At 55.0% G+C, this 24,324-nt stretch overlaps 4 protein-coding genes across 4 annotated transcripts in view; 1 reads left to right on the forward strand and 3 right to left on the reverse strand.

The window, feature by feature from the left end:
- The window catches only part of MMP24 (matrix metallopeptidase 24), a 45,864-nt gene extending 40,101 nt beyond the window's left edge, over positions 1-5,763 (forward strand). Inside the window, exons 9-10 of the mRNA XM_064573545.1 lie at positions 857-1,123; positions 3,058-5,763. Of these exons, the coding sequence (XP_064429615.1) occupies positions 857-1,123; positions 3,058-3,395 (605 nt within the window). The 3' untranslated portion in view covers positions 3,396-5,763. The remainder of the gene's footprint in view (positions 1-856; positions 1,124-3,057) is intronic.
- On the reverse strand, positions 5,709-6,901 carry MMP24OS (MMP24 opposite strand). Its single transcript, XM_045885666.3, has 2 exons — positions 6,743-6,901; positions 5,709-6,665 (listed from the first exon to the last, which is right to left on the reverse strand). Exon 2 carries the CDS (start codon positions 6,660-6,662, stop codon positions 6,459-6,461), a length of 204 nt encoding a protein of 67 aa, XP_045741622.1. The 5' UTR covers positions 6,663-6,665; positions 6,743-6,901; the 3' UTR covers positions 5,709-6,458.
- A 502-nt stretch (positions 6,902-7,403) lies between these two features.
- Positions 7,404-13,801, reverse strand: EIF6 (eukaryotic translation initiation factor 6). The gene is made up of 6 exons (XM_064573076.1): positions 13,382-13,801; positions 13,179-13,264; positions 11,050-11,225; positions 10,327-10,503; positions 9,947-10,128; positions 7,404-7,700 (listed from the first exon to the last, which is right to left on the reverse strand). The coding sequence occupies exons 1-6, from the start codon at positions 13,486-13,488 to the stop codon at positions 7,691-7,693; spliced, it is 738 nt and encodes a 245-aa protein (XP_064429146.1). The 5' UTR covers positions 13,489-13,801; the 3' UTR covers positions 7,404-7,690.
- Positions 13,802-14,675: 874 nt separating this feature from the next.
- On the reverse strand, positions 14,676-21,514 carry FAM83C (family with sequence similarity 83 member C). Its single transcript, XM_045883862.3, has 4 exons — positions 20,762-21,514; positions 18,434-18,601; positions 18,094-18,218; positions 14,676-17,570 (listed from the first exon to the last, which is right to left on the reverse strand). The coding sequence occupies exons 1-4, from the start codon at positions 21,272-21,274 to the stop codon at positions 16,139-16,141; spliced, it is 2,238 nt and encodes a 745-aa protein (XP_045739818.1). The 5' UTR covers positions 21,275-21,514; the 3' UTR covers positions 14,676-16,138.
- Positions 21,515-24,324: the final 2,810 nt, after the last annotated feature.

Here is a 24,324-nt window from a genome sequence, read left to right on the forward strand (position 1 = left end):
GCAGTGGCCTGGAAAGGAGAGTGGGGGAGAGTCCTGAGGAGCCTTGGTTGCCAGGCTAGAATGTGGTCTTGACCCGCTAGGGCAATGCTGGAAGTTCACTGGACGTTTCTGAGCAGTGGAGAGCCAGAGGGCAGGCGGCAGTCCAATAGGGCAGAGGTGGGGAGGCCATTTCTGAGTCAGTTGCCGGAGATGGGGGGGGGGAGGAGGGGTGAGCGAGTCGATGAGGTCCACACCAGGGAGGGCCAGTGAGGCCAGAGGGGGACAGCTAAAAGATGCAAAAGGCCTCATAAGAGGCTGAACACGGAGAGGAGGAGGAAAAGGAGGGTGAAAGGTGATGCTAGGGCTTCTTATTGGGGAACTGAGAGGCAGAAAGGTGACGGGGGAGGGAGCCCCCTGCGGAGGTGATGAGGAACTCTGGGAAGCAGATGTGGAAATGCCCAGAGGCCGGGATCAGGGTTCCTGGGTTTGGGGCTCAGGTCCGGTGGTAGTGGCTGTGAGCCCGCAGAGTTGGGTGTCAGTGGTGGAAGGTGGGGGAGTCCTAATAGTGTGAAGCCACAGCAGTGGCTGAGGACGCCCCAGAGGAGAGGAGCAACGGCACGTGAGGGAAGCACGGAGGCTGGGCAGCGTGGGGCCAGCTGCCCAGGATCTGTAGTGACTGGCTTCTGGCCCGCATGCTCTGCCACGGCCCAGGGGCCTCAGTGTCCCACAGAGGCCCTCAAGCAGGCCTCGGTTGTTTCCCCCTGACACTGTGGCTCTATGAATGACTTCAGTCCTAGAAGATGGACCGTGGCACTAGCCACCACCTCTGGTACCACGTGACTGGGGAAGGCTGATCCTGGGCTTCTCCTGGCTACAGGTGACAAGTACTGGGTGTTTAAGGAGGTGACGGTGGAGCCTGGGTACCCCCACAGCCTAGGGGAGCTGGGGAGCTGTCTGCCCCGAGAAGGCATCGACACGGCTCTGCGCTGGGAACCCGTGGGCAAGACCTACTTTTTCAAAGGTGAACGGTACTGGCGGTACAGTGAGGAGCGGCGGGCCACGGACCCTGGCTACCCCAAGCCCATCACTGTGTGGAAGGGCATCCCACAGGCTCCGCAGGGGGCCTTCATCAGCAAGGAAGGATGTACGTAAGAGCCTGGCTGTGTAGGGGGTGGCTGATTTTATGTGGGTCCCAACAGGGCCCATGGGCATACTCTCAGGGTACCCGGATTTGAGAAAGGAGCCTGATGGTAAGGACAATGGCCTCATATCTACCCAGGTTCACACAGTCGTTTCATTCTCCTCCCAGCTACCAAGCCACACTTCTCATCTGCAGGGATGACTCACATTTGAGAGATGTTTCCACAGACTGACTTCATCCCTTCGGACAGCATTTCTCAAATAGTGGTCCTCAGATGTACTCTAGGGGTTCCTCGAGTTATCAGACCTGAAAAGCAATGATGGATATGGGTGCTTTCAAAAGTGCTCGTGTATAAGGCTTGAGGGCAGACAGATGGAAAGAGAAGCCTTTTTTATTTACGAGACATTTCCAAAGCTCCTCCTGGAGGCCAGGCGGGGAGCTTCCCACCAGACTAGGAGCTTCTCAAGAGGAGGGGCTGGGTGTTGCCAGGTGCGGAGTGGGAGTCCATGAATGTTTGCTAAATACATTTCCCCAGATCTGGTCAAAAGCACAGACTCTGGAGCCTGGCTGGCTTCATGTCCACCTCCACCACCTACTAGGAGTTTGGACAAACCACCTCAGTTTTCCCAACATCCTCATCTATCAAATGGGGATAATAACGGTACCTACCTCGTTGGCATTTGTTAAGAATTAAATGAGATAAATTAAGTAGAGCACTGAGACAAACACCTAGTACATGGTCCCTGCCACATGTATTTTAGGGGCTATCGTCATTGCCATCATCAACATCTTGTTGGTGTGTTTTGTTATATAGAATGACAGGAGTCATTCGGTCACTCCACGATAATTGCTTAGCCAGCCTGTGTGGGAGAGCTGGGGAAGTAGCAGAGAACAAGGCTTGCATTGCATCCCTGGCTCCCAGTCTAGAGGCAGAAAACAGCTAAGGTGGCAGCAAATGCTCTAAGGGAAGGGAATGTAGTGGGAGAGCTGGCGGGGGGGTGGAGGAGGGCGCATCAGAGAGCATCTTCGGGAAGGGCTCTCCGCGGAGATGTCACTGGTAAGAAAGCCAAAGTCTCAGGGGCAGAGCTGCTACTTGGTGGCTTTCCTGTGTACCTGATGCTTTACACATGTGGTCTCGCTTTCTGGGAGCCTCAGAGACAGGTGACATCAAGGACTTTGGCCAGTGAAAGTCCCAGGGTGGGAGGCTGGCCAATAGGAGGGTCTGAGTGAGCTGCTTTGCTGTCTCTACCCTGAAGGCTGTTGCCAGGAGCCCGGGAGCCTGCTGTGGCTGCCCAGCCCCTCCACCTCCTTTCTTTCCAGGCCCTTCCCCAGCAGGGTCCCAGAGACCCTGCATCTGTGTTGTGATGTGTGACAAGCCGAAGAAAATCCATGATAGCTGTGACAAGCTGGTGTCCGCTGTCAACAAAAGGAGAAATCTTGCTCCCTGCCTCCCTTGCCTCAAGCAGGAGCTCAACTGAGGCTCTAGAGCTATGAAGGCAGTGCTGTCCAAGCCAGAGTAGGGAGGGTGATCGCACCCGTGGTGGGGGGATGGCAAAGGCAAGTGTGATGGAGCTGTGACCCCAAGCTAAGGCAGGGAGGCACAAATTGGGACTTGTCTACTTCAAGGCCCTCAGTAGCTTCCCAGCACCTTTCAGCTGACAGGCTAGGCTGCTCCAGGTCCTGGGCGCACCTCTCTGCAACCGTGCAGGCCATGTTCCGTGACCCTGCCACACTGTGTGCAGAGTGTGCCAAGCACTGCCCTCCCCCCACCTCCAAGCCTCCCAACGCACTGCTCCCACCCCCTCATATGCCCCCCCCCTCCTTCAGAGCTCCTCTTGGACTCCAGGGTGGGAGAGGTGCCCTTCCTCCATGCTGCCCTCTCACAATGGGTCAGAGCAGGTGTCTGGGAGTGGTGATGCTGGGCCATGTTTCTGCAGATTACACCTACTTCTACAAGGGCCGGGACTACTGGAAGTTTGACAACCAGAAACTAAGCGTGGAGCCAGGCTATCCACGCAACATCCTGCGTGATTGGATGGGCTGCAACCAGAAGGACGTGGAGCGGCGGAAGGAGCGGCGGCTGCCCCAGGACGATGTGGACATCATGGTGACTATCAACGATGTGCCAGGCTCTGTGAATGCCGTGGCTGTGGTCATCCCCTGCATCCTGTCCCTCTGCATCCTGGTGCTGGTCTACACCATCTTCCAGTTCAAGAACAAGGCAGGCCCTCAGCCTGTCACCTACTATAAGCGGCCAGTCCAGGAGTGGGTGTGAGCAGCCCAGAGCCCTTTCTGTCCACTCGGTCTGGCCAGCCAGGCCCTTCCTCATCAGGGTCTGAGGGGCAGCTCTGGCCACTGCCCACTGGGGCCAGCAGGGCCCTAGGCCGGGGGTCATGCAGCTGAAGTGGTAGGTACATTGGCCTAGGCTGAGCGTGTCGCAAGGAGTGATGGTGGCTGTGCCCCAGGGTGGGTGTCTGGCACCCAGCTGCCAGCCTTCTGTCCTGGGTAAACTGCTCCCTACCCAAGGGAATAGGCCAGGCCCCATCAGGAGGCAGAGACCATGCCAGGAGGAGGCCCTGTGGTCACTGAATCCTGTGGTAACAATGAGGCACCACAGCTCCGTTCCTGGCTGGACCCAGCATCTTCTGTGGAAGCCAGCACTAGCACTCTCAGCCCCATCTGGGAGATGCCACCGATCCTGGTCCCCTTTTGCCAACACCTGCTGGTCAGATGTCCCCCTGCCCCTACCCCCACCCCACTGTCCTCCAAGGCTACAAGACCCCTGCTGCCAACATGGTGGGCAACAAGCCTGGGTTTCCCCTGCTGGCATTCAGCAGATCCCTCAGGAAACCTGCTCCACACATCAGGGTCTCCTCTGAGACCTAGGATTTAGGGTCACATGTTGCAGGCAGTGCTGTGGCCCAGCTGGGTCTGACAAGGACCCAGCTGTCACGTCGTGAATATTTAAATGTCCTGTCACTACTGTTTTAAAAGTCCCATTCTGCAAAGGCTGCTTGAGGCGTTAGGTGAATTAGAGGTGACTATCTTGGTGATGAGGCCAGCGTGGCCAGCCCTTCCCCAGGAGATAAGGACCAAGGTGCTGCTAAGGCCACTCTAGCACCCAGACACCCCAGGAGCTGGATTCTGCTCATGGGGCTAAAGGGCTGGGGCAGGAGCTGACCCTATTTCTGGAGGCTGATCTGAGTTGTGACCATCCTCCACTCCCCTGTCCCTCTTCCCCACTCCCCCAGTCCCCGGCCCTGTTGCTTACTGTCTGGGGCTCAGCCTGATGTTAGGTGCGTTAGGTGCAGCAGAAATGGCTCCAGGCCAACATTCTAATGGCTTTGGGGTAATGGGCCCAGGGCAGCCTTCTGAAGTGTTCAGAGCCCACACCCCCAGCTACCCTGAGGCCAACTCAATCTCTTAGCCTGGAAGCAGTGTTGCTAACAAGCTTGGCCCTTGCTAACCCAGCTTACTGGGCCCATCATCCTGCACTGCTCTTTGGAAAAGGGCACCCCCAACTGGTAGCAGTCCCAATGCTAGGGGCCCACCCTTCATTGTCTCTGGCAGGAATTCCTAGGGCTCAGCTTGCCTCTCTTCAACTTGGTAGAGACAGCCCCCTTTGTCACTGAAGAGCCCTAGGCAAGACCAGTGGGTTCAGTGGTGCCCACTGGCTCTCTGCCAAAGCCAAAAGGAGGTATCAGTCCTCAGGGTGCTGGCAGAGCCTCAGATGCCATCCTGGCCCTCTGAGCCTGCATGGGCCTTGCCCCTACCCTGTGGCCTCTGGGCTTTGGGTTGGCCTAACCTGTAGCAGACAGGGACTACTGTTGCCCTGGGAGCTGTCTTGAGCAAAATCTCTCTTGTCCCAGAGGCACCTATGTGGGTCCACTGTGTTCCCTGTCATCATCCTTCTGTTTTTTCTCATTTTGGCCAAGGGCGGGCTCCCTGGGGCGGGTGGGGAACAACTGCAGAGATATTAGTGATTCATAGGTTTGTATAGTGTTTTATACTTTGCAAAGCACTTTATTAGCTCATACCTGTCCACTCACATGAAACTCGTGTAGGCCCTGGGAAGCTTAGGGTACCTCTCACCGTGCCCTCCAGTGAAGCACAGAGAGGTTGTTTCTTGCCCAGGCCATCGGGTGGGCTGGCTGGGCCTTGGGTCCCCACCTATGGACACCTCTGGGGTCCAAGATGAGATCAGAAGGGTCTCTTTTATCCATCTCTTCCTGGCCTCCCTTCTCCCCTTCTAGGTCCCTCTCCACTCCTCAGGTTGGTGCTCTCACTTCTTGAAAGCTCTAGGCTCCCCAGGCTCCCCACTGGCTCCTGGGACTACCGAGGCCAGCTGAGAAAGAGCAAGAGATGGAGGCCAGCACAGGCTGCAGATGTGAGGGATGCGGGGCCAGGCCCGGAGAGGGCTCAGCCTGGAGGCTTCCAATCTCAGATTCTCCTGTCTGGTGGTCATCTGTTTGTCCATCACCCCAGGACAGGGCAGACAGAGGGGCACAGCACTGGGGACCCCAGAGTCCAGCTTCCCTTGGCCTGGGGAACATCACAGCATTTCAGCGTCGGTCACATTTTAAACTGATCAGCCTTTGTATAATGTTTTTTAAATCATTTCTAAATAAAACAAAAATACAGAGTGTGTTGTTTCCCTGGGATATGGGAACAAGGATCAGGTTCTGGGAGTGGCCTTAAGAAGCTTCTGGGAGAAGGGGAACAAGGGGCTTTGGGGTGTCTGGGAACTGTCCCATGCATCTCATCTCCCAGCCCAGCAATCACATGTCTCCTCTCTCCAAAAGGCTGGCCCTGGAGGCCCAGTGTTACTGGGGTTCCTGGAACACAGCCTGATTATGCCTCACTGAGATCCAGGATGACAGAGCAACCTCCCTTAGGAGTATGGGGAGGGTTACTGTGGCTAGGTCTTCTCCAAAGCCAAGGCACATGGCGCCATAACCAAAGACTAAAGCAAAAGCCCCGTTCTCAGCAATAAGGGGCAGACGAGAGGAGGTCAGGTCAGCAGTCTTGGGGTCTTACCAGGAGTCCTGGCCAGGTTTTGGAAGCCAGCGCCGGGGAGGGCTGCCCCAGGACCCAGACCGCTTAAGAAGCTACGGGGCGGGGGTGAGCACGAAGGTTTGAGCTGGTTTGGGTGCAGGCTGAGAGGCGAACAGGGGGCTGCTAGAGGCGAGCCGGTGCCCCATCCATGGTCCTCCGTGACCTCCCCGACTCTCCGAGCGTCTCCTGGGCACCGGGGAGGGAAAGAGACCACAAGAGACGAACCAGGTGAGGCGGACAGAACGACAGTTGGCGGCGAGCGGTAACTGCGGAGCGCGGCTTGTCAGTACCAGGAGGTGCAGGCGATGAGGAAGCGAACATCGTCCAGCGGCCCCCAGGGACCAGGTTCAGGCTGGGGCCGCTCAGGGGCCTCGGGCGCCCCGGGCTCGGGTTGGGGTTGGGGTTGGGGTTGGGGTTGCGGTTGCGGTTCGGGCTGAGGCTGCACCTGCGCCGGGGCGCCCTGCCCGCCGCTCAGCCGAGCGCCCATGGTCTGCAAAGAGAGGCCGTCAGGTGTGGGTCAGCCGCAAGCCACCCAGTCTCCCCGCCCCGCTCCAGCCCGGCCCTCACCTCGCGCCGCCCGAGCCCCGGGTCTCCAGGATCCCAGCGCCGGCGTCTGCGCTCCGCTGGGCAGCGTAACGACGCCGGGAGGGGCTGGCGTCGTGACCTCACCGCGCGCTGGCCCCGCCTCCCGGCCGCCGCGGCGCAGCTTCAGATCCCGGGGGCGGGCCCGACAGACCCGACCCCACCCACCAGCCGCCGGCCAGTGCCGCTCCAACGTCCCGGGCCCCGCCCCGCACGCAGCCCGGGGACACGAACGACTCTGCCGATGCTTCCCACACCAACTGAAGCTACTGAGGGAAGTTGTTTTGAGGATGTCCAGGGCACCTGGCAGCCAGGCCAGCGACCTCCGTCCACCTCGGTCCAAGAAGACAAGACCGCCGTAGAGCCAGGTGCCTCAGACCCCTCACAGGTCTTCATACCGGCCCAGAGGAGAGCTGGAACAGATTCTCATCCCTTTAAGTCCAGAAGTATGAGGCTTAAGTGTGTGGAAAATGCGAGAACTACAGTAGAGCTTCCTCCTCTTGCCCTGGGAGGAAGCCACCCATCCTGATCATGGGGGTTGGAGGGTGGGAGATTGGGAAACTGACGTGTGTGTGTGCATCCTACCCACTTTCCCCCAGAACAATGCTAGGGAAGGAGGGGCAGGCAGAGGCCCCCAAACAACACATTCAAGAATAGCCAGAGGCAGCTGCCCTTTAATGGGGGGGGGTGGTGGTACAGCAAACAGAGCAGTCAGTCAGGAGCCCTTAAGGCCTGACAGACAGCACAACATGGCAGATTTTTGCAGTAACTGTAGATTCAGGAGATGGGCACAGGTGAAACGCTGGGCATCCAGCCACTCAGTCCCAGTGAGCTCTCTGCCAACTCCCTGCCAGCATCCAAAACAGACTGGGTGGGGCATGGAGGGAGCCAAAGTCCAGAGCCAGGAACCCACAGAACAGCATGGAAGGTGACTCAGGTGAGGCTAGGGAGAAAAGAAGGAACACTGTCAGTAGGGTGCTTCTCAGAGCACACCTCACCCTTTATTCTTAAGATGTCTGCCTCCACCCTTACCCCTTTGTTCCAGCTCAGCCCTGAAGAGCCATACTCAGAGCCCCCCACCCCCAGATTACACTGCTTCCTTGAGTCACAATCCAGTCTAGAACTCTCAGTGCTTAAAAACTAAAAGTAACTCCTTCCCCACTCAACTCAAATTTATTCAAACTTATCCATCATAAACCAGAACCTCAGAAGTCAAGTCCAACAAACATCAGAGAAGGAAGTAAGGGGATTCAAAAGAGAAGGGACATGCCCAGACCACAAATCCCCCAGTGGCAGGAATAGGGCCAGAACATTCTTCCTGGAGGTAATAATTATGTGTACAATTGTAAAACTAGAAAACATTTCTAATCACCTACCTGACCCCATCATCATGAGCTCTCATGGGCACCTCGAATCAATGGGTTCAAAACCAAAGGAGCCAATGAGTTTTGGCTCTTCCTTTCTAATACCCACTTCTTTACCTTATCTAACTGCATGAGCTAGGACCACCAGAGGCTGACCCGTGCTGGGGACTGTGGGCAATTCTGCCTGACTTTAAGAGCAGTTTCTAAAGTCTCACCATTAAATACAACATTTGCTGTAGTTTTTTAGTAGGTACCAATTATCAGGTTGCAGAAATTTCTTTCTGTTCTTAGGCTGCTAAGAGGTTTTATTTTATTTTATTTTTTTAAAGATTTTATTTATTTATTTGAGACAGAGAGAATGAGAGAGAGAGAGAGCACATGAGAGGGGGAAGGGTCAGAGGGAGAAGCAGACCCCCCGCTGAGCAGGGAGCCCAATGAGGGACTCGATCCAGGGACTCCAGGATCATGACCTGAGCCGAAGGCAGTCGCTCAACCAACTGAGCCACCCAGGCGCTCTGCTAAGAGGTTTTAAATTTTGTTCTTTAATTAAATGATTGTGTACATACTGTCTTCTTTGTAAGAGTCTATGTTCCACAAGGGCAGGGAGGGTGTATTTTACTCATCACCATCATGACTGGCATAGTAGATGTTCAAAAAAAAAGTTATTGAACAAATGACAAAACCACTGGTACCACTTTCCCATTCAGACCCTTTCAACTGCTCTCCCAATGCTGATTCCCCATCAGAATCACCCAGAGAAACTTATTAAAATAAACCACACATGGTTGGGTCTCACTCCAGACCGAGGCAATCAGTAAGTGAGGGGTGATGCCAGGAATCTACATTAACAAGCAGCTCAACAGAGACTAAAGGTCAAAATCACAGGCCTACAGTCAAAACTTCTTGATGAGGGCATTCAGGGTCTTTGACACTCCGGCAATGCAACCTTTCCCCTTCACACTCGCCTTACTTTCCCATCTCGGGGTCTGTCTGAAGTGCTCCACCCCTCCCACCCCCCTCCATCTCTGCATATTCAAATACCTACTCATTCCCCCGGGGTCCAGACTAAATGATGTGTCCTCCACAAAACCTTCCTGGATACCAGAGTGTCTCACTGGAGCTTCCTGAGACACTTAGGGAACAGGGCTCAATGCACATCAGGTGAATGAATGAATGAAGAAGGGAGAATGAAGGGTAATTTTGCCTGTTGTAAGCAGGGGCTCTGTTATTGAGTGCTTGCTCTACTATGGGGTTCCTATCCTCATAAAGACTCCTGTGATACTTGGGGGGTGGCCTGCCTTGAGAAGAACCCTCCATGGGAAGGGTGAATATCCACACCTGCTGCTCTTCCAGAGCCTCACACCCCAGACTCTCCAGGGTTAGGGCCCAAGAACCCACTTCTCTCTTAAACCCATAAAAATCCAGATGACTGTGATTCTGATGCAACCCCACCCCCAACAAGCCCCTTAGGGTCTCCTCAGTTCCTAAGAGCAGCTTCCCCTCCTTCACTCTGTAAACAGCTTTTTATCTCAGGCTCTCGGCTGCTGGCTGGGGACATGGACACACAAGCAGCCACAGACAACAGAACAACATGGTGAGAAAATAAGATGGCCCAGAGGGAAGCTTTGCGGAGCTGAGCCTTCAGAGACGGCGATAAGCAGATATTCAGGCAATGCTTGCTGGCTGTGCCCTGTGACCCCTCAGCAGCGCTGAAGGTGTGCCCTCCCACACGAGGAGAACCCACCGGTATGAACGCAGTGTGGCTCCCATTCTAGGTGGCTTCTCCTTCCCCTACCCTCCAAAGGCAGAAGAGAGGCCCACACACCTGTCGATGAGGGAATCCCGCATGCTGGTAGCAATGGTGCTCGGCTGGGCTTCGTTCAGCTTGAAGACACTCTCCACCACTGACAGCTCTGTGCTGGTTGTGTCCAGGCCACAGAAGGCACACCAGTCGTTCACCACCATCCCCGCGGCAATCACCTCGCTGCCTCGGTTCACAGTGCCCGCCTGCCAAGGGATGGCTCAGTGTGGATCATGGCACCAAAAGCCAAAGTCTTGCTGCTCCCCGATGAGGAGGTTCCCCAAACCCTGCTCTCTGCCCTGCAAACCCAACTGCAAACTGTGACGGGTAATAACTCCAATCCCTAACACTGGGCAAAGGATCTGCCTCAGCAGGAGGTGGAGGTCTGAGAAAGGAACGCTTACCACAAGGGGGACCTGAAGAAGAGAGGACAGCTCATCTTGGTCTTCGATTGAAGTCTTGGGATGTACCAGGCCTCCCTGATTGCTGAAGACAGAGTAGCTTCCTACTAGCACCTGGTCAGCCACTGTCTGTCTGAAGACTTCCACCCTGAGCACATCAGCCAGGATTTCTTCTGTTTCCTGTTAGCCAAAGGCACGGTACTCAGCCCAGAACTTGCAGGTCAAGGAACCCAGGGCCCTCCATGCCCAGAACCACCCAGGGCTTGGCTCCCTAGGCCCCTCATTCCTCTGCTATGTAGCTGCATATGGAAGCTTCGCACAGAAAAAGGAGGGAGTAGAGCTTGGAGCAGAGTCTAGACCAGCTACGGAGCCCCTAATATCTGTGCATGCCCTGAGCAGACAGACTGGTCTCCACGTCACTCTCTTCCCTCTAACCCACACTCAAGAGTTCAACTGTCAATTATCCCTCCTGGCGTTGGTTGCAGAACAGATGGGTCCATCTCCCTGATTCTGAAGGATTAATACCCTCCTCAGCTTCTTTCTTGCACTGACCACACCATGGAAGGCCTCTATTGCCACTATCCAATGAATGCCTGTCACGAGAGAGCCCAAGTATAAAGAGAAAACACAAGAGACACCCCTAAGTCCTGCCTGATAGGCAAGAACAGTGACTAACCACTGACTAGGCTGGTCCTGTGACTCCTGGGCCAAATCGGGCTACTTTACCCTGTCCAGGTCTGGGTGGACCAAAGCCACATAGTCGTTGCACGTGGTGACATTGCCCAGGGCTGAGAGCCGCTCCTCCACCCGCCGGATCTGCACTGAGTCTGGGAGGCAGTTGCGAATGTGCTGCAGTTCCTGGTCCGTGGTGTTGTTGGGCACCAGGAGACCATGTCTGTTCCCTAGAGAGACCCAAATTAGGAGGTGGGGCAAGATGCCTGCGAAGCTCAGGGGGCTGAAGACACAATCCAGCCCGTTTAGCTTCCCCAGGAAAGGTTTAGGCCCAAACCCAGCCCACCAACCTACTGATCCATGCAACACCCAGGGGGACCAGGAGTCCCACTGGGTAGGCCAGAGATGGCCCAGGAATCTATCCCAACACACCCCGTCCACTCTGCCATCATCAACCCTGGGGGACCAGGACTAGCAAGAGGAACTCTTGGCGTTAGTTGTATATTTTGCCACTTAAAAACTGAGGTAACACTACACACCAGAAGGCTAAAATTTTTAAAAGAATGCCGATACCACGTGTCAGCAAAGATATATGGAACAACCAATAGGAGTGTAAATCGGTCAACCACTTCAGATAATTATCTGGCATCACCTGCTACATATATTCACATACCCTGTGACACAAGCATTCTTCTCCTAGGTATTATATATCCAAAAGAAACATGTCCATGTGTTCACTGAAAGAGCAACACTATTCATAATAGAACTAACCAGGGACGCCTGGGTGGCTCAGTTGGTTAAGCAACTGCCTTTGGCTCAGGTCATGATCCCAGGACCCTGGGATTCAGCCCCACATCTGGCTCCTTGCTCAGCAGGGAGCCTGCTTCTCCCTCTCCCTCTACTTGCTACTCCTCCTGCTTGTGCTCTCTCTCTCTCTGTGTCAAATAAATAAATAAAAATTCTTTTTTTTTTAAAGATTTTATTTATTTATTTGAGAGAGAGAGAATGAGAGAGAGAGAGCACATGAGAGGGGAGAGAGTCAGAGGGAGAAGCAGGCTCCCTGCCAAGCAGGGAGCCCGATGCGGGACTCGATCCCGGGACTCCAGGATCATGACCTGAACCGAAGGCAGTCGCTCAACCAACTGAGCCACCCAGGCGCCCAATAAATAAAAATTCTTAAAACAAACAAACAAACAAACAAAAGAACGAACCAAAAACTACCCAAATGCCTACTGTCAACACAATGGTTGAATATACTGTGGTATATACTTACACCAAATGCAATAAGAATGAACAAACTACAATTATATTGTGACAACAATAACTAAATCTCCGCCTACCACTGCAAGAACACAATTCTGAACTTCTGAACTCTGGGAGTTACACACATTATTAAAAAACCACCCAGCATCAAGTCCAAAGGTCATGAGTAGGGATGAGAGTGTTTGGCCTGAATAAGAAAATCCTCAGAGGCCAAGGTCATCAGGCTTATGAGAAAAAAAATAAAAGAACAAACTCCTATATGGCTCCAATAAACAGAACTAGCAAGAAGGGGTGATAGTAAAGAAATAAGGGGTGACAGTGAGACAGATCCAGCTCCAAGAAAAGATCAATGGCCAGACTCAACAGTGATGGGAAGTAGGGGCGTAGGGTGGGGATGCCACTCAGAGACATGGTAAAGGGGATTTACGATTTAAATGGACAACTGAATAGGATGACCCAGAATCTTAGCTTGTCATTTTGTAGTGGCAGAACTGGATCCTCACAAAGAGGAAGCAACATGCCCAGAGTCAGCAGCAAGGGGGAGATGACATTTCAGTGTTCCCTCACACTAGGTGTGGAACCTGGTGAGACACTTGGGTTCTTTGGATCTTAGCGTCATCATTAGTCAGGTTAGGCAATAATGCCTACCCGCCAGTATCTGGGTGAAGAAGGAAAGAAATCAAGTGTAAGAGTGAAAGCACTAAATGTTATTTGTTATTCTGTGATCCCGAAGCCTTCGCCAGTGTCAGATCTGCTGACACTTTAACTGGGTCTGGCCCAGGCCTGAGAGATTCTCTAGTCTCTGGAGATAGTGGATGAAAGCCTGGAAATCCCAGGGTCAGTCGGGGTTCCCTCCAAGGCTACAATTAAAGGCTCTGGGCGGCTCTACGCCCTCCCTCCGCGTCTTCCACCCGGCTTACCCACACACATGCGCCCGATGATGCGGCAGCCGGCGATGGACGCGTGCACCACAGGGATGGTATCGGCGAGCTCACCCTCAAACACACTGTAGGAACACGGATTCAGTGGTTACGGGGCTGAGGGGCGTGAGCCCCCGACTCCCAGTACCCTCCCCGCCATCCAGCCACCCCACTGCCCGCGGGCCCCGGGGCTCCCGCCGCACCTGTAGAAGTTCTCCGACCCTCCGATGGCCACCAGGCAGTAGGTGTTGGTGAGTTTGGCAAAGCAGCCGATCTCACAGTTGTTCTCGAAAGACGCTCGGACCGCCATGAGGCCTAAGGGCTGCGGGACCGGGAGTTCAGGGCCCGAGGATCCTCTACCGGCCCTGGGTCCGGGTTCGCCGGCCTCGGCCCCTCTGGCCCCGCTGCGACCACGCCCCTCTCGGCCCCTCAAACCTCGGGTCCCGCCCACTGGGCCTCTCTAGACTCTCTAGCCCCGAATCCTCCGGCTCCTACCACTAACGATGAGGGGAGCCCGGACCTGTCCCTTCCGGTATCCCTCCACACAGGCTCACCAATCGACCGCAGCCTTCGCACGCGGCGAAGGCTTCTACTCGGCCCTAAGTAGGTTTCCGTTTCCGCCTCCGTCCAGGGAGACTTCCGGGAGCGCTCGGCGCACCCCGCCACGCAGGCGGCCACCGTAGCTCCACCCTCTGGCGGACTCCGTGGTTGCAAGTGGTCCGGTCCGGATCCCACCTGGCCCCGCCCCAAGCATGCTCTCATTCATCCATCCATCCATCCGTCCGTCCGTCCGTCCGTCCATCCATCCATCCATCCATCCATCCATCCATCCATTCATTCATTCATTCAGGAGCTTTTTAGGAGATACAATTGACCGAGACCTGTGGCTGGTTGGATGCGAGGCATAAGAGAGGAGGAGCCAGGGATGTCTCGCAGAGACACGAAGAATTGATGATGGAGGTATTTACCGAAGTAAAGCCTAAGGAGGAAGAGCAGGAGTGAGGAAGGTGACAGGCCGAGAGTGAGGTGCGAGACAGACGTCCAGGCCAGATCTGGAGCCCAGGGGAGAGTGAAGGACTGAGATTTGGGGCTGAAGCCTGGGGTGGATGAAGTCACCCATGGAGGCGTCCAGTGGGGAGAAATGAGACCAGGACAAAGGCTGGAGAAGGAGGCGTGGCCAGAGAAGTAGAAGAAACCAGGCTGAAGACGGTATTGGAGAGAGGCGAGGGTGGATGAAACCGCGTCTTAGGGAGGGTCCAGATGGGCAACCGTGTGGGTCCTGACTGGCTGCCACTGTGTGCCCCTTGCATGTGCTTGATCACTCAGTCAGCAGCCACTTCCTGCCCCCGAGATAAATGGTGGCAATCAAGGGACCTGATCTCATGGATGAGAGGAACTTGATCTACATTTTGTAGAATCCACAAAAGCCCCAGGGCCTCTAAGAATGTCACAGTGAGGGTAAAGGGGGCCTGGAGCCCCTGTCCTAACCCCCCCCCCCCGGCCCGCCCCCAGCCCTTCTGCAGCCATCCACTCTCCCTCAGAGAGCCCTCCATTATTGGACTGAATGGTGCCCTTTCCCAGCCCTCAACATGCAGTTCCATAACTCCGCCTTTCTCAGAATACACCAGGCTGTTGCTGGGTCATAGCATGTCTGCCTTTATTGATTTGTATCGTGACAACTGTCCCAGGCAGGTGGTGAGGTCCGGAAAAGGATGTAGAACCTGTCAAAGCCTGTGCTTCCAGGGACACTCAGCAAAATGATGTGTGTGCGTGCGTGCGTGCGTGCGTCAGAGTCTGAGTATCCATGCCCTCTACATCCTCCCCAGCTCATCTCAGACGCACTCCTCCAGTCCTCCCCCTGGCCTCTCTTCATCTGCTTCCTTCTACCAGAAATTCCTCTTTCCTCCATCTGTCCAATCCTCCCCATCCTTCAACGCCTGGCTCGAAGGCTGCCTCCTTTGAAACTGCTCACCACTCCACCATCACCACCACTCTCTGCCCTTCCTTCTCCACCATCCTGTCACTAATTAGCCTTTAGTTAGATATAGTTCTGTCTTGCCCCCCAATGGTTTATGCATTTATTCCTTGTCTCCCAGGGACTGAGTCTGATTCACTTGTCAGCCCTATGGTATGCTCAGTACAGGGCCAGGTACACAGCTTAGGTCAAAGAAGATACTGGTTGGTGTGTGCATGGCTCTATGTGTGTGTGTGTGTGTGTGTGGTTATGTGCATATTTATCATCTGTGGATCCTGAGGGGTCTACAGTGTGCACTGAATGCATATATTTTGTGTAGCCATTCATTTAGCCATATAACATTTAATGAGTACCTATAACTAGAATTCTGGGTGTTTGGGTTTATCACATGGACCTCTGTGTACTTACTGTGTGTCTATGGATGTGCAGTTTGTGGATGTGAACCCTGTTGGTGTATTGTGTAGGCATTTGGGGCATCTCTGTGATGTGCATATTTTGTGTGCATGGGGACATGTGAACTGTTGATAATAGTGTACCCTGTGCAAAAACACAATCTTAAGAGTCAGAGACATGGGTTTGGGCCCTAGCTCTGCCATTGACTTGGATCTGATTCCAAGCAAGCCATCAAATTCTGGGCCTCAGCTTCCACAGTTATAAAATAGGGAAGATAATATCTATGACCTTAGAAATGTATACCTACTAGAGGTCTATCTTGTAGGATATTGTGAGGATGAAGGATGAGAATTAACCAGTGTGAAGTGCACAGCACAGTGGCAAATGGCAGGTACTATGGGTTCCATTTCTGTGTGTGTGTGTGTGTGTGTGTGCGCATAAACAATCCTGAGCCCAGCGAGTGTCTAACCTGGGCTTCTGGACACCCTCTGCTCCCCATGCAGCCCCTGCTGGAGCACCCCAGAGTCTGGAACCTAGGTAAATCTAGAGTCTCAGTAGATGGAAGAGGGACACGTCCCTGCTGGGAGCAGGACTAGGACTCAAAGCGGCTTCGGAGCAGCTTGAACTTGGACTTGCTGTACTTAGTGATGAGGTCCAGTTTGCTGTGGCCCAGGGTCATCCGCTTCTCATCCCCAAACAGGCCATTGTTACTGCCATTGAGATGTCCCCCTGTGGGGCCCCCAGGGAAGCCAGGCTCAGGTCTTTGCCTGGCACCCTGCAATTGATGATACTTGGTGATGAGGTCCAGCTTGCTGTGGCCCAGGGTCAGCCGCTTCTCATCCCCAGAGCCCACTCCAGCCTTTTGAGCAGGGCTTGGTCTGGGGAGACCATTGGGCCCAGGCCCCTCGCCCCGGAATGGGCCAAACTTTGTGATGAGGTCCAGCTGGCTGTGGCCCAGGGTCCGTCGTCGCTCATCTTGACGCTGCTTGCCAGCCCTGGCTGAGGAGCTGGCTTCAGGGGGCACTCTGGAGCCCCCAGCCTTGGGGTATTGTACCAGGAGGTCCAGTTGGCTGTGGTTTGAGGGCAGCCTCTTGTCCTCTGGGGTTCGATTGCCAGGTCTGGGGGAACCTGACTCAGGGGTACCCCCAGCACCCGGGGTCTGGGGCAGGAGATCCAACTGGTTGTATCTCTGGTTTGGGGACAACTTCCTGTCCTCTGGAGCCTGCTCTCCAGGCCAGAGGGAGCCCGAGTTGGGGTTAACCCCAGAATCAGGGCTTCCAGCTTCTCTGGCTCTGGGGAAGGGGACAAGGAGATCCAACTGGCTATGGCTCTGACTCAGAGACACCTTCTTCTCCTCCACTGCCTCCAGGGCTGTGCCAGGTACCCAGCGACCTCGTTGGGGGCTACACTCCTGGCTTCCCAGGAGCCCATTCTCTGGGAGCCGGGACAGGGCTACAGCATTGGCACAGGGGGGAAGGGGGCTTTGGCGAGGAAGCAGAAGCGACCCCACTGCTAGGGTCAGGGGGCTGGCACCATCGTGATTGAGGGCAGGAGAGGACTGGGACCATGGGGACACGCCCAGCTTGCCTAGATTGGACCTGTAGGGCCCTAGCAGGGAGCCATGGTTCGGGTCTGACAGCTGGTGCTGCGGGGAGGGCTGGCCACTGGCCTCGCGGTGGGCAGGGCCGAGGGATGAGGACCCCATACGCATGTCACTGCAGCCACCACCTCCCGGCGGAGCGAGGTAAGAGGAGTGGCCCATGAGAGGTGAGCGTTTGATGCTGCTGAAGCTGGAGCTGGAGGGTGAGGAGGATGTGGGGCTTGGCACACGGGGCCTGAAGCCCAGGGCCGCTGGCGGGGGCCACAGTGCCCTGGGAGATACGGGATCCTCGCCGCCGCGGAAGCCCTCCACAGGCTGAGACTCCGCATACAGACAGCGGAACTCCTGGTCAAAGTCTTCCACGATGCGGCCTCTCAGCTGCAGCACCATGCTAGTGTGGGCCTGGCTGCAAAGCCAGGTGAAGCTGGGGGCAGAAGGTCAGGGTCAGAAGGCAAAGTGCAGGAGCCTGGGGCTAGGCAGGGGTCACAACCAGGGGGGCATATCAAGACAACTCCACCACCTTGAGGACCCAAATGAGGGGGGAGGGGTGCAGAGCTCTGACTTCAGAGTCTGTGCTAATCCAAGCTCAGCTTAGAGGACTTGGGCCCATGGTTTCCCATCTCAGGGCCTCAACCCGCCCGTCTGTAAAATGGACTGGGGGCAAGATTCCCTGAAGTCTCCAGTTCTGAGGGGCAATAGTCATTTTCTATGCCAAAGGCATTCAAGCAATCCTTCCACAGAATGAGCTCCTCCAGGGCCCAGCCTGGGGCTGTCTTGCTCCCCACACCATCCCCGGCGCCCTGCACAATGCCTGGCACGCGGTAGCTGCTCAGTCCACGCTGGAAGGGCCGGGTGGAGGGAGGCAGTTCAAGCTGCCAGATCCCCGGTGCCCTCACCAGCCGGTGGCACAGTCCCCAGCCCCTTTCTGCCCTGTTCCACATGCTCACCTGTAGCTGCCTGCCACCACCTGTTCGCAGTCGATGACAACAAACTTCTCCAGGGCCTCCCCCGCGAAGCGACGGCCTGCCTTGCTGCAGTATGTGTCCCCACACGTGCTCCGCACACGCATATTCTGGACCAAGGACAGAGGGGGGTTGGGTGGTGACCCTGAGAGAATGGGGCTCAAGCCCTATCCAAATCCCATGCAGTCTCGAACCTTAAACGCCTAAGGGAACTCAGTCGCCCACTCCCCTGGACCCCCAATGCTTACTGACCACCCCACTGACTCTCCTGCCCTCCCCAACTCCCTACTCCACCCCCTGGTTACTGCCCCTGTCCCCCACTGACCGGCAGGTGCCTCCCATTGAGGTCCATCTTGTAGCACATCTCCAGGAAGTGCCTGAGGTGCTCCTGAGCCAGAAGCAGGTAGACAGGGACACCACGCCGGCTCGAGGCCTCCATGAGGTCACACAGAAGCTCCATGTCAGTGAATACATCCATCACCACAGCCACCACCTGGGGGATATAGGGGAATCTCAGCCCTGCCCAGAACGTTGCCCAGCCCAGGGCTAGGAGTGGGGGTCCCAGGAAAAGAGAACTGGGCTTAATATCGGGAGGCCGGAGCCTGGGAGAACATTTGGACTGGAAGGGCTTTTAGCAACAACCTAGCTCAGGGGTTCTTAACTTAGACACAGGGAGGTTCCTCTGTCTTGAATGCCCAGAATATGTTTGAAAGTTTCTGTGTGCATATTTTTGAGGATAGAGTGTTTATCTGTCATGAGCTTCTCAAAGATATCTGTGGGGAGACTGAGGCTCAGAGTAGGGGAGTCAGAAGCAGAACCCAGACCCCGATTCCCAGTGCAGGCCCTCACTCTCCCACTAGCCCCAGGCCTAGCTCTGTTGGAGTTTCCCTCCTCAAGAATTAGAGCTGCAAGCCATGGTTATTGGGATCCTCAAGCCCTTTGCTAGACCTGCCTCAGTTTCCCTGTGAAGCTGCAGAGGTCTGGCGTGGTATCCTTTACCCACAGACTCCCTCAATTCCCTCACGCTGGGGGGACCAAGTTTTCTGCCCAGTTGTGGGGCTGGGGCGTGTGGTCTCCTCCTACAATGGACTGCCTCAGAGAAGCCCTGAAAAACCCCTTGCACCATCAAGCCCCCAGCTGCCCCTTCTTCCCATTGTGTATATGTGCTGGGAGACCAGGTCTTGTCGTCCAGGCTGAGAGGCAAGAGGTACAAGGCAAAGCGCCCCAGTGCTGGAACCAGACAGAATGGGGTTCGAATCTGCACTCTGCTACTTCCTAGTGATGCAGCCTTGGGCGAGTTGCTTTACCTCTGTGGGCCTCAATCTCCTCATCTGTTAAATGGGGACAATGATAGCTATATGTCATAGTTCTGGGGGTTAGATGTGAAAATGCTCCACACACGACAGGTGCTCAATAAATGTTCCCTTCCTCCTGCCTGCTCAGCAAACAAAGATGTGGCCCACAGGAAAAGGAAGCACTTCCCAAGGTCACTCTGAGAGTGAGTGGCAGCCCAGAGTAGAAGCATGGCTCCTGGCCCAGAGGGTGGGGATGGGGGGGGGTCTAGATGGGGGTAAGGAGGCAAAGTGCTGGGGGATGCCTCTTTGGCACAGGCCTGGCCAGAGGTGGGGGGAAGGTCAGGCAGGGAAGATCAAAGGGGCAGGAGTAACAACAGCAAAGCCACCTCACTAATAACCCCATTCCCAGTGCCAATCAGGCCTGGCCCTCCCCTGCCTGGGGCACGGACAGGTTTGCTAGGGAGGCTCTGGAGGTATCCGTGAGATCCCAGCATGCTGGCTCCTGATCTCTGCAGCAGGCACCCTCTGGGCCACTCCCCCAGACAAAGACAGAGTCTAACTCACCTCAAATCCTTCCTGGGGTCATCTGATCCATTCCCCTGCCTCCTGAGTCAGAGATCAGAGCTCAGGAGTGAAGCTATGTTAGCCTGTGGCTGGAGACTTCCCAGGTACCGACTACCTGTACCAGCTCTTCTGCTTCTCTTTCTCCCGAGCCCCTGCTCCCCATCCCTGAGCCCAGAAGCCTCCATTCCTCTTTCCTTTTGGTACAAAACTGAAAGCCCAGCCCTCCAATGCCATACTGAGGCCCAGGTACCAGTGCCCCTTCCCTGCTTCAGGCCCAGCTGGAGATGCAGTGGGTGAAGGGTGAGATGCAGCTGGGGATATGCACCAGGAGGCAGGGCCGAGCCTGGGCCCAGGGCCTGAGTCCGGACCCCTTTCTCTCCCCCTGAACTCTATTTCACCAACTGACTGGACCTCCCTGAGCAAGTTCCAGCCCCTCTCTGGCCTCAGTTTCCTCCTCTGTAGGTCAAGGCAGTAACTCAAATGTTCACCAAGGTTGGAATTCTTAGTTTGGGATCATAAACCTTTTTGAGAATCTGATGAAAGCCATGGAGCCTCTCCCAAGAAAGATGCAGAGGATCCCTCCCTGCAATATGCACAATTTTGTATGCATTTCCAGAACGTTTGTGGACTAATGTTCTTGAGTGCCAAGGGGTTACCACGGTAAATAAAACACAGAGGTTCTAGTCCCAATGCTGCCCCTAAGCTGCTGTATGGTCTTGGTTTGGTCCCTTTCCCTCCCTGGGTCTCAGTTTCCACATCTGTGAAATGAATGTCTGAAGAGATAAGGCCCTTACCGTGCGGGCCTGGCTGAAGAGAAAACGCAGAAGGTCCTTGATGTTCTTGGACTTGTCCCGCTGGAAGTGGACCACAGCCTGGGTGGGGCTGAAGCCCGTGGCCTGTGGAACCTCAGGCCAGCCCAAGTCCAGGTCCGGAGGGTCTATGTCAGAGGCCATGGGGAAGTAAGTGCCCGAGGTGACTTCAGAGAGCAGGCTGAGGCAGTCAGGCCCTGAGGCTTCCGGCCCCTGGGCCTCGCTGAGCTCAGGGCCCCCATGCACATGGCTGGTCATGTAGTCCATGTCCAGAGCGCTCAGGAAGGGCAGCTCCCTCTCCTCGGAGATGACCCGCAGGTAGGCAGCTTCGCCCCGCTCCAGGAGGGCGTCGGCTGCCAGCCGGGCAATCTCACTGTGCTGGAGCACCAGCGGTGAGGCCTCCCGCCAGCACGGCCGCTTCAGCTCCTCCACCCGGCCCCGCAGGGCTCCCGCCATGCCCTGGGCTCCCAAGTCCTCAGGCCCTAGGCTTCCGAACATGCCTGCCCACCTGGCTGCCCTCAGCCTCCAGCAGGCTCCATGGCCTGCACCCTGGGGCTGCACCCTTGCTCCCAACCAAGAGAACCACCGCCTGCCCGCCCGCCCTCTGTGTGCCAGGGCCCCCGACCTGTTGCCACCCTAAGTCAGAGCCATGCTCCGCCCCATTGCCCCCGGCCTCTAGAACTTGTCAGGTCAGCCTCACCTGTCTGCCTGCTGTTGAGACTCGCTCGCCCAGGGAAATGGTGGTGCCAGGCCCTTAGCACACACTCCTGCCCACCCCCACCCTGGCCCCACCCCAGCATCATCTGCCCCATCCCCATCAGGCTCCTAGCAAGTTTCCTCCAAACCCTGACCTTCCAGAGCCCCCAGGGAGGTTAGATTATGGTCCAGAGGGACTCAGGCCTGCTCAGGGACACACATGCACACACGCACACGCACACACACACATATGCACATACACACCAGGGTGGATAAATGACTCAAGACATGGAGATAAAGGCGTGAACACACAGGCAGACAGGCTGACACACGGACATAGAGTATAGGCTGACATAAGCAGACCACACATTTTGATCAAACTCATGTAAACAGGCCCAAATGCTAATTCAGAGACTAGCCATAACCCCAAAGCATGGTGGGTAACCCAAGCCTTGACACACCTGCACACAGGCCCTAAATAGGAACAGAACAGAATGTCACACAGAACTGTCAACGTCAACACCTGTCTGTCCCCCACCCGGGCCTCTCTGCTCCCATAATGGCTCTGCCACTCTCTACCTCCATAACTGTGACATTCGCAGTCCCCTGTCCAACCCCACTCTGGTTCTGAGCCCATCCTCCAAGGATCTAGAGTAGTGACTTTCACCCTAGGCCCTGGGGATAGCTGGGAAATGTTAAAAGGCAGATGCCCAGGCTCCACCCATCTGAGATTCAAATCCAGAAAGTCTGAGTAAGTTTCTGGAGCTTGCTTTTTATACGCATCCCGGCGCCCCTGGGGCAGTGAGCCCAGGCCCACACCTGAGAAATGCTGTTGCCAGATGGCTATGTTTCCAACACCCTCCACTCCAGGGATGCTCTTGACCTGGTGTGGGCCACACCACAGCCTTCCTCCCCAGCTCAGAGGAGGAAGAAAGTTTTCAGAGGATGGAGGGCACCTTCAAGGTCAGGAGGCAAACAGAGCAGGCAGGTTTCTGTTCTCTGCCCCCAACAAAGGCCAGAATCCCAGAGTCCTCAGTAGCCTGAGTAAGAGGCTTTGCTCTGGAGAAGAGGCAGGGGCCTCCTCTGCGGGGCCAGGTGGACAAGAGATGGCAGTTAGTTAGGGAGACAGGCCAGGCAGACGTGGTCACCACAGGGCACAGTACCAGCTTGAGGTGTCCCCCTTCTAAGGAGGAACGAACTCTGATGAGGTGAGGATGGCCTGGAGAGCAGGAGACCAAACGCCGTGTCTCACAACCTTGTATAATACTGATTGCACTTGCTTTATCTGGTCTGTGATCATGTTCAGACCAGACACAGGTCCTATGTCCACAGAGCTTCACACAGGGCCTAACACATTCATGGGAGGGGGCAGAGGGATTTAGGGGTTCCCGTGTCGAGCTGGGCCCTGGGACCAAAGAGGAATGGGGCTGGAGCTTTGTCTTTAAGGAACCTAGAAGGGAGGAGCCCAGAGGTCAGGGTAAGGCCAGGAGGTGAAATGCTGGGCCATTCCATCACATTCTGGGGGCAGGAGCAGCAACTGGAGCACCAGGTGCTCTAAGGAGGTCCTTCCCTAGGGGAAAGGAGGCTGCGTGAGGGGCAGGAGGTTGAGTAAGCGAGCCAGACCGTGGGAGGGTAATGAGCTGTGGGGGTATCCAAGGAGGCAGGGCCTTCATTAGGGCCTTATCTCCAGATTTGTTTAGGGAAAGAACCAGGGCCTTATCTGGGTTGGAGAAGTGCTCCTGGGAGGGGAGGCAGCCTATTTCTGTGTTGCTGAGTTCCTGTGTTTATCCCTCAGTGTTTACACCATCTATCTGATGATACATATTTTTGGCTATCTTTTTAAAAATTATTTTTAATTGTGGCAAGATACATATAACATAAAGTTTACCATCTTAACTATTTTTAAGTATACAGTTCAGTAGCATTCAGTACATTCATATTGTTGTGCAACCATCACCACCATCCATCTCCAGAACTTTTTCATCTTCCCCAGTTGAAACTCTGTACCCTTAATTAAACACCAACTCCCCATTCCATCCTCTCCCCCAGCCTCTGGTAACCACCACTCTACTTTCTGACTCTATAAATAGGACCACTCTGAGCATCTCATCTAAGTGGAATCAAACAGTATTCGTCTTTTTGTGACTGGCATATTTCACTTAGCATAATGTCCTCCAGGTTCACCCATGTTGGAGCAGAAGTCAGAATTTCCTTCTTTTTCAAGGCTGAATAATATTCCATTGTGTGTATATACCACACTTTTTATCCATTCCCCCACTGATGGACACTTGGGTTGTTTCCACCTTTTGGCTATTGTGAATAATGCTGCTTAAACGTGGGTGTACAAATTTGGCTCTAGATTTTTGTATACTTCCTTCCATGCCCACATTTGTATTCGATTCTCTCTCTCTCTCTCTTTTTAAGATTTTATTTGAGAGAGAGCACGAGTGAGGGGAAGGGACAGAGAGAGAGAGGGACAAGCAGACTCCCCACTGAGCAGGGAGCCTGGCATGGGACATGGGCTCGATCCCAGGACCCTGAGATCACGACCTGAGCCGAAGGCAGACGCTTAACTGACTGAGCCACCCAGGCACCCCCCCTCCTTTTTTTTAAGTAAGCTCTACACCCAGTGTGGGACTTGAACTCACAACCCTGAGGTCAGGAGTCACATGTTCTACCAACTGAGCCAGCCAGGCACCCCTAGATTCTATTTTTGTAAGTAACAAAAAAACAAACGAACAAGAAAACACTGAATATTGATAATTTCATATGGCTCAACTCACCTACACATGCCCACGAATAACCATACCTGTGCATGTATGTACGTGTACCTACCATCTGTGATGTTTGTA

The sequence above is a fragment of the Mirounga angustirostris genome, unplaced genomic scaffold (genome assembly GCF_029215605.1).
Source record: "Mirounga angustirostris isolate CCGP_5_RB_7025 unplaced genomic scaffold, mMirAng1.0.hap1 SCAF_10, whole genome shotgun sequence".
NCBI lineage: Eukaryota > Metazoa > Chordata > Mammalia > Carnivora > Phocidae > Mirounga > Mirounga angustirostris.